General features: G+C 37.5%; 2 protein-coding genes across 2 annotated transcripts; both read right to left on the bottom strand.

Moving 5' to 3' along the window:
- Positions 1-1297: 1297 nt before the first annotated feature.
- LOC113652685 (extracellular calcium-sensing receptor-like) lies at positions 1298-5086 on the bottom strand. Its single transcript, XM_027161908.2, has 6 exons — positions 4881-5086; positions 4440-4740; positions 3432-4217; positions 2970-3194; positions 2653-2776; positions 1298-2211 (listed from the first exon to the last, which is right to left on the bottom strand). The coding sequence occupies exons 1-6, from the start codon at positions 4988-4990 to the stop codon at positions 1298-1300; spliced, it is 2460 nt and encodes an 819-aa protein (XP_027017709.2). The 5' UTR covers positions 4991-5086.
- On the bottom strand, positions 5046-15305 carry LOC113652554 (vomeronasal type-2 receptor 1-like). Its single transcript, XM_047822813.1, has 9 exons — positions 15103-15305; positions 14719-15001; positions 13799-14614; positions 13495-13716; positions 13224-13347; positions 12238-13139; positions 6275-6451; positions 5781-5987; positions 5046-5144 (listed from the first exon to the last, which is right to left on the bottom strand). Exons 1-9 carry the CDS (start codon positions 15303-15305, stop codon positions 5046-5048), a joined length of 3033 nt encoding a protein of 1010 aa, XP_047678769.1.
- Between the last annotated feature and the right edge of the window lie 1822 nt (positions 15306-17127).

Raw genomic sequence — 17127 nt, 5'->3', positions numbered from 1 at the left:
ATCAATATGATTCAGCTTAAAATGATTCAGCTCTTTTTTTTCTGATTCAAATCATCAGTATACAAAAATAGAATTTTTATGTAAAATGGAGGATTTGTGATTGGCAGTAAATTTAATATTCACAGTAATATTATTCAAGTGCACTGTCTAATTACTGTATGTTTGTGGGCTCTGCCTCCATGTGTGAAAAGTTACTAAAAGTGACTGGCAGAACCCGTAATCTGTCTCCCGACCACCAGCTAAATGATCTGGGAGTTTAGAAGAGCCATTTTGTGAGGTAGTCAGTATGTCCCTAGAGGAGCACTGTCTGTGATTTTCAATGGCATTGGAGGAAGTGGACTGGGCATTCACATTCATCCACCGTGTCTTTGAAACCTGCAGTACTGACCAAGGCTTGACCCAATTCAGCATGAGAGGTTTATCAAACTGGTGTCGCTGGAATAATTTGCTACCTAACTTATCCCCACTACCTCAGTGTGGTTCCAGAGCCAAGAATATGATACAGAAGTCATCTGATTGGCTGAAGATAACAAGTACATCATCCCAGACAATTTAGCTTCATAAATGCATTCTTCAGTGTAAAAAAGCTTGGTGTGTCTATCTATTGTTTAGACTCTACTAATACCCCAGTTGTCTTCAATGCAAGCAACAAGCCATCTCTTTTAATAATAACCTGACTCTTAGTCTCCTAATTCTTCAGTCATTTTATTTTTCATGATTCACAATGTTTTAGTTTTTTATTTTACAGTGTTTCACACCTTGCACAAAAAATATATCCACAGATATCAAATAAAATTGTTAGATGTTTAATGATGTGGTACACTTGAATATAAAACACTCAAATATCAAATATAAGAAAAAAAAGAAGAACAAATGCTTATAGAGATGAGAGATAATGACTATTCCTTAGCTGATGTAGAAATTAATGGGTAATTAAAATCAGATATTTTGTTTTGTTAAAGCAATTATAAACATTTGAATGCAGATTTGTATAAAGGCTCGTTTGATCCTAGCACTACTTCTGGGAGGGGAGACCTAAAAGTGTTGTAAAACTCAATGATACAATAGATGACATATGTACAAGGTTAATGTAGTATTTAATATGAATCATGACTCACTGTGTTTCATTTATGTGTTTCAGTTAGTTAGGTATTTTTAAATATATCATATTTACTCTAGCTGCATATGATCGTAGTGCATTTGGTGTTCACAATACAAATGGATACAAAAGGGTCCACTTAGTCACTAAAATGGACCAAGTTGATGGACCTTCATGTGTACTATTTGTGTGATGATTTCAGTGATCTTTTGAAGGTGTCTTACCCATAAGGTGTTTCTTGGTATTCTGATCTGGCCTAAAAATAATTATAAAACATTTTGGAGCAAAAATACAAATAATCAAACCAAAGCTTGATGCCAAAATTGCAAATATCTCTACAGCTACAGTGAATTTTCCAGGAGAGCTGAAATAAGCTGGAATAAATGTGATCCAAACTGCACAGAATATAAGCATGCTGAATGTGATGAATTTGGCTTCATTGAAATGATCAGGCAACTTCCGGGCCAAAAAAGCCAAGATAAAACACAAAAGTGCAAGCAATCCTATGTATCCCAGCACGGCCCAGAAACCTATAGCTGAACCTAAGCCACATTCTAAAATTATTTTTTCCTTGTAGTGTTTTAGATTTTTGAAGGGGTAAGGGGGTGATATTTTCAACCAAAGTACACAAATTATGACTTGTATGAGAGTAAAAGTAATCACACTGAGTCTCTGCTGTGGAGGCCCAAACCATTTCATGACATTACTTCCTGGAAGTGTAGCCCTGAAGGCCATTAACACAACTATTGTCTTTCCAAGAACACAGGAGATACAGAGGACAAAGGTGATCCCAAACGCTGTATGACGCAGTACACATGACCACTCAGATGGCCGACCAATGAAAGTAAGTGAACAGAGGAAACACAGAGTCAGAGAGAAGAGAAGCAGGAAGCTCAGCTCAGAGTTGTTGGCCTTAACAATAGGAGAGGCCCTGTGCTTGTAAAATATGGCACCTACAAACACAGCCATAAAGGCCCCAGCAATGGAGAACACTGTTAGGATTATACCGAGAGTTTCTTCCCAGGAGAGGAACTCAACAGGCTTGGGGAGACAGCTGTCTCGCTTGGCATTGGGCCAAAACTCAGGAGGGCAGCGCAAACAATCCAAAGAGTCTAGAATGTTTCAAAGAGGACAGTTAGAACAGAAGAACCATAATGAAGCATTACCTTATGAATCACTACTTAGGAAAGTAAAACTTACTGATTTCTGACTGAACTTCACATACTGTCAGTATTATAAAATGATCTTATATATTAATATTTCTTTCACATAACAACTTCACGTAATTGTTTAATTAACATTTCTTTGCATTAATTAAATTGAAAATATTTTGATTAGTATGGAGGACATTGTATATTTATATTGTATATTGTATGTTTATATATATATATATATATATATATATATATATATATATATATATATATATATATATATATATATATATATATATTGTATTGTATATTTATATTGTATATTGTATGTTTATATATATTTTTTGTGCAGGTAGATAAAAGAAATAACCGAGGGGGATTTATGTACTGATACAAAACCTGTCTTGTTGCTGATCTCCCCTTCAGCACATGTTATACAGTCAAAACAGCAGACAGGCCTCCTCTTCTGTACAGCCTTCCTGGTGCCTGGGGGACAGCTCTCACTGCACACAGACACTGGTACCTAAAATATATAAGTACATTTCAAATTACAAACTGAAATACTGCATTTTAGTCTATTGCATCTACATAACACAGACAATAAAGCTTTTGAGGACAGAATCAGATGTGGAACACACGACTCTCTGTTCATGCACATGTAATTTTATAATTACTTCCTCATAGTCAGCTGGATTATACAATCTGTAATGCAATACCTCAGTCTGTCCTCCAACCCAGGTGATATTTTTGCTCATTTTGAACTCTTGTCCTCTCGGCCTGGACGAGTCATACTGGCCCACTGTGACAAATTCCAAAGCACCATTTTTCTTATACTGCCAGTTTATGAGTTCATACACAGCTGGAGGATCTCCATTAGAATCAAATGAGACCTTAAATCCATTATTTGTAGTGAAGTTCACTAGTTTGAGCTGAGCAAATATCTGCAGGCAAAAATAAATAAAAATCGTTTGGAATCTGCATGAAATTTTTTAGAATAGAAGATACAATTCACATGTATAAATACTGTTATACTGTAATATGTTATTAGGAATATTACTTTATTGTCCAAATATATGCAAGTCAGACACTAAACATTTAAGCTCATTTCATGAGGCAGGTAAGCTGCTGATCGTGACTAATCCATTGACCCAAATGTTTATAATAATGCTGTTTTATACCTGCCATGGTGAAAATTTAATGGTCTTATCACATTGGGTGCCATTACAAATCAGACGGTGGATGGCATGCGCTATGGCATATGTTGCTTTGTACACCATGTTAGTAATGCGCAACTGAGATGTGTCTGAGTATGGGTTCTGGAGTGTCTGAATGTTCTCACTGCCATCACATTCTCTCAGATTCCCTGAGGTACCTGTGTGACCTTTAAGATTACAGCTGAATGAACTTTCCCAAAATTCTGTTAACAGGGGGGATTCTAGGGCTTTGCTTGGAATGAGGTCTAGAAGAAACTCACGAAGGCCTGGAATAACTGACTGGGGAACACCAAACCCTATTGCACCAGCACACATGTTATACTGCAAAATATCAGGATCTGTGATCCAGGTTTCACTCCCAATCCACTGAAGCGGAGGTGGTGGCTGTTGTGAAAGCTCCGCTAAAAGAATCTTCATGTCACCTGATGCCATAAACGCTATTATAACCCGGGCTGTGGATCTGCGAATGACATTTGCCACTCTCTCCAATCTGCTCCGTGGCTGTGTCCTATAGTAAGATTCAGAATACTCTACACAAATCCCCTCTGCTTCTGCAGCTTTTAGGAACGACGCCATTCCATAATTTCCATAATCGGAGTCGCTGCGCACTGCTCCGATCCACGTCCAACCAAAATGCTTGACCATTTTTGCCAGTGCAGCTGCTTGATGTTGATCACTAGGTATGGTCCTAAAGAAGGTAGGATAGTGATTCTTATCACTCAGACATGAGCAGGTTGCATAGTGACTCACCTGTAATTACAGCAGTAAAAGCTTTTACTAAGGCAAATATATGGACATTATTTATTTAGACAACTAAAAGATTAGACAACAAAAATCCGAATTTACATTGCGGCACATTTGATAAATCTCTACATTACACATTCCTTTGGTGCTTTCTCAACAAAAGCAAAAATATGAATATAAAGAGTTGTTTTTGAATATAATAGTTTGTGGCAAGGCAATCATTTTTACCTGTGGAATTCCAAAAAGACCAAGCACTCTGGCTATACTGATTGACTGTGTGGAAGCAGAATCACCTATGATAGCAGGCACAGTGGCTGCTGCATATTGAGAACAACTACCAGTTTCATTGATATCTGGTTTTAAACCATTTGCAAGCTGAAATGCAACTCTGATAGCCATTGGCACAGTAGAGCATGAATCATGAATCTGGTAGCCTAATGTGATGCCTGGGAGGAGATCAGTTCTGTTGTTGATCTCGTGGATGGTGAACTCCATGGCACGGGCAAAGCGCACTTCCCTGAAGTCGATGCTGTTAAGAAACAGTAAAACAAGACAAAAACACTTTAGATACAATTATTAGATTCTGTTGTTCTACTGAACATGTACATGTAAATATTATGTCAAATCGTTTCAAAACGTATCCACTGCTTTCTGTGCAAATCACTGCACTCATACCCATAGCACTCTGTTTGGGGTGGCAGTCTGGTGTAAGTATGTTGCTCTGTTCTTGTGTAATGATGAAAAGTAAAAATGCCTCCAATCACAAAGTCTCCACTCATAAAAATCCCGGGCAGCTGAGGGTTAGTCCAAAGCCTGCAGCTTATTGGACTAGTTTCACTTGTTGCACAGCTGACTCCAGTTATCCACAGAGCTGATAGAAAAGGCACCATACTGGAAACGAACTGCATGGCCAGAGCAGTGGGTCCCAGCACTCTAAGTACCAGGGAAGATGCATGACAGTGCTTTAAATATGAACGTGGTCTTTGATGCATTCATAAGAAAATATAGGTATAAAGGGGAGGGGTTATGTAATTGTTGATAATTTTACTGATGGCCTGAAACACTGTAGTTTGTCTAAGCAGTGTTTATAGCAGACCCAATACATGTGCACTATAAACTGTATTTATTTTCCATTTATTTTTTTGGCATAATCTATTAATAGATTTTAAATTTGGTCTTGGGCTTATTAGGGATTTAAACATAACATGGCTAACTAGAACTTTTTAGTGCATGGTTGTTTTTGACTGTTTTGATTGATTTTCCTCCTTGAAAAGAAATAGGAATTCTAATACCCATTAAGACAAAAACATGAGCATTATGCTTTCAAACAGCCCTTCAATTTGCTGTAAGTTTAATTTAAGGTTAATTCTAATTCTAAGGTTATTTTAAATTCTAGGGTTAGTTCTGGAAAACTGATCAGGTTCACCACCCTAGTTCGATTGGCCAATAGTAATCTGTGAATGAAAGTTCCCATGAACTGCCTTAAAATATAGCCAATAACATTTAAATGACCTTACAGCCTATATTATACACTCACCGGCCACTTTATTAGGTACACATTACTAGTACCAGGTTGTACTCTTCTGCCTTCAGAACTGCCTTAATTCTTCGTGGCATAGATTCAACAAGGTACTGGAAACATTCCTCAGAGATTTTGCTCCATATTGACATGATAGCATCACGAAGTTGCTGCAGATTTGTCGGCTGCACGTCCATGATGCGAATCTCCCGTTCCACCACATCCCAAAGGTGCTCTATTGGACTGAGATCCGGTGACTGTGGAGGCCATTCTCATAGTCATGTTCAAGAAACCAGTCTGAGATGATTTGCGCTTTAAAAGTAGCCTTCAGAAGATGGGTACACTGTGGTCATAAAGGGATGGACATGGTCGGCAACAATACTAAGGTAGGCTGTGGCATTGACACCATGCTCAATTGTTACTAATGAGCCCAAAGTGTGCCAAGAAAATATCCCCCCCACACCATTACACCACCACCAGCCTGAACCGTTGATACAAGGCAGGATGGATCCATGCATTCATGTTGTTGACGCCAAATTCTGACCCTACCATCCAAATGTCGCAGCAGTAATCGAGACTCATCAGACCAGGTGACATTTTTCCAATCTTCTATTGACCAATTTTGGTGAGCCTGTGTGAATTGTAGCCTCAGTTTCCTGTTCTTAGCTGTCAGGAGTGGCGCCCGGTGTCGTGCATGAAAATCCCAGTAGATCAGCAGTTTCTGAAATCAACCATGCCACTTTAAGTCAATTAAATCACTTTTCTTCCCCATTCTGACGCTTGGTTTGAACTGCAGCAGATCGTCTTGACCATGTCTACATGCCTAAATGCATTGAGTTGCTGCCATGTGATTGGCTGATTAGAAATTTGCGTTAACGAGCAGTTGGACGAAAGTGGCCGGTGAGTGTATTTCATAATGTCATTAAATACTTACAGTATCTCACAGAAGTGAATACACCCCTCACAATTTGTATTATATTTTATTATATCTTTTCATGTGACAACACTGAAGAAATGACACTGAGCTACAATGTAAAGTAGTGAGTGTACAGCTTGTATAACAGTGTAAATTTGCTGTCCCCTTAAAATAACTCAACACACAGCCATTAATGTCTAAACTGCTGGCTGCAAAAGTGAGTAAACTCAAAGTCTACAGACCAGCAAATTTACACTGTTATACAAGCTGTACACTCATGTGGTGTGCTTGGCTGAGAGCAGGTCTCTGGGGGTGTGGATCAGTGATAGGACCCAAGAGATTGGTGGGGTGCAGTGGGTTTAGGAAGCATCATCCATATCCTCAGGCTGCTCTGCAAACAAAAGAAAGAGCAACTAAGAGTTGCACATTAGTTCCTGTGTGGCATGACCTCTTACAGTAACTCCCCAGAGGCACTGCACCCCATGCTGCTCTCACTTCTTTTCTCTGAGGGTGAGGAGCTTGTAGCACCACTCTGATTGGCTGTTGTGTTTTTGGTGCACTTTTGGTGCCCATGTGCTTCCTGGCTGTCCAAAACACTGGGGGTGCCGAATTGGTGCTGTCCTTTCATTTACAGCATTGAGCAGACACCCTTATCCAGAGTGATTTACACTGAGCAACTGAGGGTTAAGGGCCTTGCTCAGGGGCCCAGCAGTGGCAGCTTGGTAGACTTGGGGTTCGAACCCATGACCTTCTGATCAGTAGCTCAACACCTTAACCACTGAGCTACCACATCACACATGTGGTGCAAGTGGTCAGACCAAGTGAAAGAATTATTAACCACATCATCTAAATATGCTGTTGCATAGGAATGATGAGGCCAGAGCACAATGTCCGTAATCCTCTGGAAGTTTGCTGGCACCCCGTGCAGCCCGAAAGGGAGAACCCAGTACTGCCAGTGGCTGCTGTTGGTGCTGAAAGCCATTGTAACCTGACAGTATTATTTGGTTAGATCCAGGTAAGACCGGGCTCTCCCCAACCTCTGCACAAAGTTGTCCATGGGGAGGGGATAGCTAGTGTAACCCATAGAGAAATAAGGGCTACTATGTTGTAGTTCCACTCCCAACCATAGGGGGAGCTGGGGGACTGACTCGATTAGAGCCTATGGTTATCAGCAATTTTCCTTCTTTTTGCTACTTCTTCTCCTCGTGAATGCCAGCAGAAAATAAAACTTATAAAATCCTAAAACCAGTAGAAAGCAGAAAACCCAAGAAATAATGCCAAGAAGAAACAATCGAAACTCCAGTGAATGGAAGCACATTTTGCTAAGTGTGACGCTACTTTTCATGTGTGCTAAAATGTTATTGGGGAATTACCTTAAAAGTAAAAACCAGTCGGAGTATTTGCAGAGTTATCTGTAAAGTAAAATCCAAACGAACTATGTGTCCTTATAATTACATAAGGTTTATCTACTTTGTTATGCTTCATGGTATTACAATGCTAAGGCGTGGCTAAGGCTGCAGCTCATTAGCATCGGTGCACTAGCATGTAAGTAGACCAGAATGGTTCAGGATAGCATGAAAAAATTCCGTCATTTTTTTTTGTAGCTGCTGTTTATGCAATATGAGTGAATACAACATGTTCATAATATCCAAGGTACATGGTTAATGTAAATGATTGTGTTAAATTCCATATTTTTTTGCTTATTGCTTATGCTAATTAATTTCCATGTTAAACCTGTGTTAAACAGGGTAATTTTGAATGTATGATGGAGTTTAAAGGAATTAATGTGTAACCAGAATTTTTTATTACAAATAATTAAATTGTAAGTGTGAATAGTTGATGTAACTTGACTAATATATTGAAGTGTATTCCTGAATATTGTTAACATGCACTTTAAAAGAAAAAGAAGTCAATGAAGTCTCATGTCAGAAAAGGGAAAAAAAAGAACTGAATTGTTTTTGTCTGTACCGTTTATGCAGATTATTTTTTTTTTTTTGAGTACTAGGAAGTCTGGATGAACCGAGATGGCCTAGCCTGCGAAATGTTTGTTACAACATTTATTGTGCCATTTATTTTCACTGTTGTAAGAAGGCAATAAAATTGTCCATTGTTCAACTCAATCGGGGCTTCTCTTGTAAATTGGCCCAACCTACCTCTCATCGAACCTAGGTAGATGTTAACGTCCTTTAGTTACTTCCATAAGATCAATACAGTAGGTGCTACACTACCAAAGACCAAGACCTGGATAACCTTTGGGAAGTGTTGCACAGGCACTCCCATTGGGCTTTGGCACTGACCATGGGCTGGTGGACTCCTTAATGATGCATGTTTGTTCACAGTAATCTAAAATACAGTAAATTCAGTAGCCATATTGTAGGTTATCTTTGCACTTTTGTTGTGAAAAAGGCTTCTACACCCCTCTGGCCTGGCCACCCACTGCCCTGAATAAGGCCCTTAACCCTCAATTGCTCAGTTGTATAAAAAAAAATAAAAATGTAAGTCGCTCTGGATAAGGGCGTCTGCTAAATGCTGTAAATGTAAAAACATGTCATTTCAGTACACCTTAAATATAAAAAAGTAGATATCTAGGTCGTAGTGAGGGTTTAAACATATGGGTCATAACACAATTTAAACACTGAGGTCGTAAGATTGTAAGTTTTAATGATAGGTTGTGTTTTTTGTGCATATACTGTATAAAGTCTGATGTTTGTTTAAAATAGTCAAGGTAAGTTTGAAGAAGTTCAGGTCCTTGTTATAAAAAGATTTGGCAAAATACACTTGGCTCCTTGGCATTGTTTGGCACTGTAGCTAGGTTCTTTTATGACTGCGTTCTTCAAACATTGAGTCATTGTATGATACTGTACAGTATGTGTTTTTTACCAGAGCTTAAACAGCAGATCACTCCAAATATTTATGAAGCCCATTATCACAGCATTAAAATCCTTCCTCATTCTTATTTTCCATCTTTCATTCCCAGCATTGCAAAATTATACAAAGGTTTCTGTAGGCAGGTTAACTGTTACTATTTTATAGTAACTGTTAATAAATATAACTATTTTTTGTTGTTTTTACTATTAATTTATATGTTAATTAATTAGTAATTTCCATTCATATTAACATTATAGGTTATTTTTTGAGTAATTGTTGAATCTGTTACCTTTTGCCTGTTACCTAATGCCTTTATGCATAATTTAAATTTGTATTTAATACACTGAAGAAAGACAGAAAATAAATAGAGAAAATAATATAGACTTGAATAATTAACTTTATTGACCATAGATAATGCATGCTCAAGTTTAACAGCATGAAAATTTGTAGGTTCATTCACTTTACTAAGAACATTACATAAAAATATAATATCAGACTTTTCTAAGCTTCATAGAAGTGACAAAAATATGACAGAGTATTTTTTGCATTGGGAATGGTGTTTATAATGTGTGTAAGGACACTGTATTTTACAGTGATGCTGTATGGCTTATTTTCTGATAAATATAATATTTAAAATAAAAAAAACACTATCTAAATGTATAACTAACTTACCTTTGGTGTATTTCCCATTACATGTTTTCTTGTATTTCTCTCTGGTTTGATTAAAATGATGTAACATTTTGGTACAAAAATGCACTGTTAAAAATTCCGTCATTTTTTTTTGTAGCTGCTGTTTATGCAATATGAGTGAATACAACATGTTCATAATATCCAAGGTACATGGTTAATGTAAATGATTGTGTTAAATTCCATATTTTTTTGCTTATTGCTTATGCTAATTAATTTCCATGTTAAACCTGTGTTAAACAGGGTAATTTTGAATGTATGATGGAGTTTAAAGGAATTAATGTGTAACCAGAATTTTTTATTACAAATAATTAAATTGTAAGTGTGAATAGTTGATGTAACTTGACTAATATATTGAAGTGTATTCCTGAATATTGTTAACATGCACTTTAAAAGAAAAAGAAGTCAATGAAGTCTCATGTCAGAAAAGGGAAAAAAAAGAACTGAATTGTTTTTGTCTGTACCGTTTATGCAGATTATTTTTTTTTTTTTGAGTACTAGGAAGTCTGGATGAACCGAGATGGCCTAGCCTGCGAAATGTTTGTTACAACATTTATTGTGCCATTTATTTTCACTGTTGTAAGAAGGCAATAAAATTGTCCATTGTTCAACTCAATCGGGGCTTCTCTTGTAAATTGGCCCAACCTACCTCTCATCGAACCTAGGTAGATGTTAACGTCCTTTAGTTACTTCCATAAGATCAATACAGTAGGTGCTACACTACCAAAGACCAAGACCTGGATAACCTTTGGGAAGTGTTGCACAGGCACTCCCATTGGGCTTTGGCACTGACCATGGGCTGGTGGACTCCTTAATGATGCATGTTTGTTCACAGTAATCTAAAATACAGTAAATTCAGTAGCCATATTGTAGGTTATCTTTGCACTTTTGTTGTGAAAAAGGCTTCTACACCCCTCTGGCCTGGCCACCCACTGCCCTGAATAAGGCCCTTAACCCTCAATTGCTCAGTTGTATAAAAAAAAATAAAAATGTAAGTCGCTCTGGATAAGGGCGTCTGCTAAATGCTGTAAATGTAAAAACATGTCATTTCAGTACACCTTAAATATAAAAAAGTAGATATCTAGGTCGTAGTGAGGGTTTAAACATATGGGTCATAACACAATTTAAACACTGAGGTCGTAAGATTGTAAGTTTTAATGATAGGTTGTGTTTTTTGTGCATATACTGTATAAAGTCTGATGTTTGTTTAAAATAGTCAAGGTAAGTTTGAAGAAGTTCAGGTCCTTGTTATAAAAAGATTTGGCAAAATACACTTGGCTCCTTGGCATTGTTTGGCACTGTAGCTAGGTTCTTTTATGACTGCGTTCTTCAAACATTGAGTCATTGTATGATACTGTACAGTATGTGTTTTTTACCAGAGCTTAAACAGCAGATCACTCCAAATATTTATGAAGCCCATTATCACAGCATTAAAATCCTTCCTCATTCTTATTTTCCATCTTTCATTCCCAGCATTGCAAAATTATACAAAGGTTTCTGTAGGCAGGTTAACTGTTACTATTTTATAGTAACTGTTAATAAATATAACTATTTTTTGTTGTTTTTACTATTAATTTATATGTTAATTAATTAGTAATTTCCATTCATATTAACATTATAGGTTATTTTTTGAGTAATTGTTGAATCTGTTACCTTTTGCCTGTTACCTAATGCCTTTATGCATAATTTAAATTTGTATTTAATACACTGAAGAAAGACAGAAAATAAATAGAGAAAATAATATAGACTTGAATAATTAACTTTATTGACCATAGATAATGCATGCTCAAGTTTAACAGCATGAAAATTTGTAGGTTCATTCACTTTACTAAGAACATTACATAAAAATATAATATCAGACTTTTCTAAGCTTCATAGAAGTGACAAAAATATGACAGAGTATTTTTTGCATTGGGAATGGTGTTTATAATGTGTGTAAGGACACTGTATTTTACAGTGATGCTGTATGGCTTATTTTCTGATAAATATAATATTTAAAATAAAAAAAACACTATCTAAATGTATAACTAACTTACCTTTGGTGTATTTCCCATTACATGTTTTCTTGTATTTCTCTCTGGTTTGATTAAAATGATGTAACATTTTGGTACAAAAATGCATATCAGCAGGCCAAAAGCTGAAGACAAAATTGCAAATATTTCTACAGCTACTGTATACTTTCCAGGAGAGCTGACATAAGCTGGAATAAAGGTGATCCAAACTGCACAGAATATAAGCAAACTGAATGTGATGAATTTGGCTTCATTAAAATTATCAGGTAGCTTCCTGGCTAAAAAGGCCAGGACCAAACAAACTATAGCAAGAAGGCCAATGTATCCTAGAACGGCATAAAACGCAGCATCTGATCCTGTGTTACATTCTAGAATAATTTTTTTACTGCGCTGCTCAATAACTCTATCTGGGAATGGTGGTGCAACATTTAGCCACAGGATACAAATAAGTATTTGAACTGCAGTGCATGAACACACAATAGCCCTTTGCTGAGGTGGTCCAAACTTTGCTGCCATATTGTTCCCAGGTAATGTTGCTCTGAAGGCAGTTACCACAACTATAGTTTTCCCCAGCATACAGGAAATGCAGAGTGCAAAGGCAATGCCAAATGCTGTATGACGTAACATGCAGGACCAAACCGTGGGCTCACCAATGAATGTGAGTGGGCAGAGGAAGCAAAATATAAGGGAAAGAAGTAAAAGTAAGCTCAGCTCAGAATTATTTGCTTTAACTAATGGTGTATGTCTGAGATGAATAAACACCACCATAGTAGAACAAGTTAAACAGGCACCAAATAGTGACAGTGTCATAAGAATAATTCCCATAGTTTCAGTGTATGAAAGAAACTCTATTATTTTCATGATGCAGCTGTCTTTTCTTTCATTAGACCAGTACTCCTCAGGACAGGTGATACAATCTGTTGCTCCTAAAGTAGAAATAAATGACATGGTGAGAGATGAGGACTATTAGTGTAATTATTTCAGCATTAGTAGTTAGCAGGCCACTTCACCTGTTGTATTTGATATAGAGCCATCAGCACATGGGATACAGTCAAAGCAGCACAGAGGTAAACCTTTAATATGTGCTTTTCTTGTGCCTTGTGGACAGATTTCTGAGCAAACAGCTTTTGGGGTCTGGGAGAGAGAAAATATTAGATGACTAATGAAATTAAAGTACAACTACTAGTATTATAATTATTATTATTTTTTAACCCTAACCCCTAAGCCTTACCCTATCAATAATAATAATAATAATAATAATAATAATAATAATAATAATACCAAATTTCCAGTGCTCCAGACTATCTTGTCTTCATTAATCACAAGTACATATTGTCCATTTGCAGATGTGCTGAAATGACCAACTGGAATATGCTGCACTTGACCGTCTCTCAGCTGCCAGTTTATGACTTCATATGAGGCAGGTGGGTCTCCGTTCTTGTCAAAGAACACTAGCTCTCCAAATGCATCCACAAAACGTACTTTTTTCAACTGCTCAGTTACCTGATATACAAAAAAACAACACAATTAATGAAATGCTTAAAATTATGAACACGATTATTGCATCAAGGCAGTAAAAACTCACTAGATTTGGGGTAAGCTGTGAAGCATTAAGACACAGTCCCGAGACATTGCTTTCAGGCCTTTCACAAAACATCCCTTGGTGTAGGGCATGTGCAACTGCATACACTCCTTGATAGACATTATATGAGACTCTAAGTTGTGATACATCAAAAAAATTGTTTGTATAATCAACGTCTTCTTTTCCTGAGCATATTTTTGTGGCAATACTTGAATAATTGCTTTTAGATGGAGGTCTACAGCCCACCAATGCCTCCCAAAAATCACTGACAAAACTTGATTCTGAATCTTTATAAGGACTGATATCTTTGAGAACTGGTCCCAGTTTAGGTATATCCATTTTTCGGACCATAAGTCCTATTGTTCCTCCAAAATATTTGAATATTTCTGGTGTGGAAAGACTGGCTGCAGTTACCCAGGACTCAGTTCCAATCCACTGTATTCCTGTAATGTTCTGTTTCAGCACTTCTTTCATTAAAGGATCAATATCTCTCTCTGGCGCAAATGCGAGAATTACTTTGACAGTTGAATGCTTGATCAGTTCAACAGCTTCGAGGATTTTGCTTTGGGGATATGTTCGCAAAACTGTGCCAACAAATGCAATGCAGACACCATGAGCCTCCACTTCCTTTCTGAATGCTGATATCCCATTCAGCCCATAATCATTGTCAGACATTATAACTCCAATCCATGTCCATCCATATTGTCTAACAAGGAAAGCCAAAGCCTTTGCTTGGTAGTAATCACTTGGTATTGTTCGGAAAAATGTAGGATATTTTGTTTTGTCACTCAAACATGCACATGTTGAAAAGTAACTCACCTATTCAGGGACAAAAAAGTTACACATATCAATATATGGCATAATACTGATTCATAATATTTATTTTCATTAAATGTATTTGCATGTGTATATTTTTACATTACCATAGGTATTTTAAATGGTCCAACTGCCCCGGCAACAACTAAAGACTGAGTAGATCCTGATTCACCTATAAGAGCTAATATTGGAGGTGGATTACATTGAGAGCCGTTTTGCTGTGATGTGCTCATCAATGTGAGTGCAGCTCTCAGAACTTTAGTAGGAGAGGAACAAGAGTCCAGAATTATGTATCCAAGAGAAATGTTGGGAAGCAAACGATCATCTTGATTTATTTCATCTACTGCAAACAACATGGTCCTCATCCATTGATAAGCCTGTAATCCAAATCTTTGAGAAACATTAGTTCACTAAAAACCCAAATATAAAGAATGTTTATGAATTAATCTTCAGTTATAATTAAGTCAAATATTATTATATACAGTACTTACCCGTCACATTCTGCCATTTGTGGTTTTCTGTTAAAGGAATAAACTATATTCTCCTGTTTTGAATATAGTGGAAAAATGCCACCTATCAATATGTCTCCTTCTTTCAATATACTTTGCAATTCAAACTGAGCTAGCAACTTACATGCAAAGCCTGTTTGTGTACAGAGCAGAAAACCCAGATGAAATATTTTAAGTATGTACATGTTTGGTCAGCAAAATGAAAAGGACATGAAGGATTACTCCTTGTTTTATAGACACTAGCCCTGATTTCGGTGCATGGAATGGGTCGGCTCTTAGAGGTGTGTCAACTCTTCCTGATCTTGGCTTTCCCTTACTGTTGAGAGATTTCCATATAATGCTAGGTCCATATTTTAATGTTTTCTTATCATTTTGTGCATTGCAGAATATTTATAGTGTTTAGTCATCCCAGAGTAGGTGGATACATTAAACAGAGTATTAAAGTGTGATTTTTTTTTGTTCGTTTAATTGTAATTTTCACTGGTAATATAGACTGTATAGTCTCATAAAGTCAAGTTTAAAATTTTCAGCTATATTACATTACTCATATCCAGTGGTTCCATGGTTAGGCTTAAGAAACACCAAAATCCTCACCAGCTTAAATCACATACTAAAGATAAATAAATTTGTTTCATAATGAATAAATTAGCTCTGAAATAAATTCGACCCAGAATCATGTGATTTTTAAGTAATCTTAAATTAGATAAATGTTGATCCATGTAGATACCTGACAGTTATTTGATCGAATTTAGAGAAAGTTAATTCAATTACTTCAAAAGGATCAAACACTTTGATATTTTACTTCTAAAATATAATTAATTTCTGTCTGTATTAGCATGCTAGCTGTAAGACCAACATTACTCTTTATAGAGGTAATAAAGAAAAAAAATGGATAGTTAAAACCCTATTAGTATTTGCATCAAACTGACACTTTTGGCTTATGAGCATTTTTGATTATTTGCTTAACATGTATTGCTTCAATTAAAATGTATATTTCATATATTATAAATGTTATGGCGGTGCCGACTCTGCCTCGCTTAAAGCACAAAAAAATGCTCCTCATTCCCGCTGGCACTGACTGCAGCCAGATACCTCTCCATCTGCTAGCCAAGCACCATTCCAGGGTTGGCTACTCACTCAACACCTTCCCTTGTGCTTGGGAATGGATCAGGGCACTACTGCACCTTCAGGATCTCTTTACTGTGCACTGCTGCCTTCACTTGTTACCTTTAATAAAGGAGCTGTAAATTTTCCATCTGCCTCCTGCCTTGTTCTTGTGTCCCACCTTGCAGTGCAAGTCCCTACATTGGTGGAATGTGCAGGCAGTGGACCAAGAATCGGCACCCTGGGTCACGGTGGAGCAGCTGCTGCAGCATTTCCTTCAGGCCAACCTGCACCAGCAGTCCGTCACCCTGGAGCTGACCAAGGGTCTCCAGGTGGCCACTGATGAACTACTGGGCCTGACAAAGGTCTTCACAGCAGACGCTGTCCCTCTCCCTGACCCCGACCATGATGCACAATGCTCACTATCTAAGATGACAGCCGATGACAACGTGGAGGTATTTATGCTAACGTTTGACTGTCGAAGGGCTGCATGGGCCATTATCCTCCATAATTGGAGGTATTTGCCAGAACATAACCCACGGTCCCAGTTCGAGGAACTGTACCGAATCATCCAACACTGGCTACAGCCGGACCTCCTGATCATGAAGGAGGTGCTGGAGCAAGTGGCCATGGATCTCATCATCCATCCCTTGTCGGCTGATGAGCGGCGGACTGTTGGGCTGAGCAGTTCCACAAGTCCTTGTGAGCTGCTGCATGCCCCTGTGTGCCCGTTAGCAACAATGGATATCATCTGTGACCATCATCAGGAATTTAGGACTCTTACAGAAATTTGGACTCTTTGCCAGCCTGGTCTCTAGCCCCTCTGGGAGAGGCAGGAACCGGAATGTTGACATGACACCTCCTCCCTGAGCTAACAAGCTTTGGATGGGTGGGCTGCAGACA

Source organism: Tachysurus fulvidraco, chromosome 13 (assembly GCF_022655615.1).
Source record: "Tachysurus fulvidraco isolate hzauxx_2018 chromosome 13, HZAU_PFXX_2.0, whole genome shotgun sequence".
Classification (NCBI taxonomy): domain Eukaryota; kingdom Metazoa; phylum Chordata; class Actinopteri; order Siluriformes; family Bagridae; genus Tachysurus; species Tachysurus fulvidraco.
This window is presented reverse-complemented; position numbering and strand designations above follow the sequence as displayed.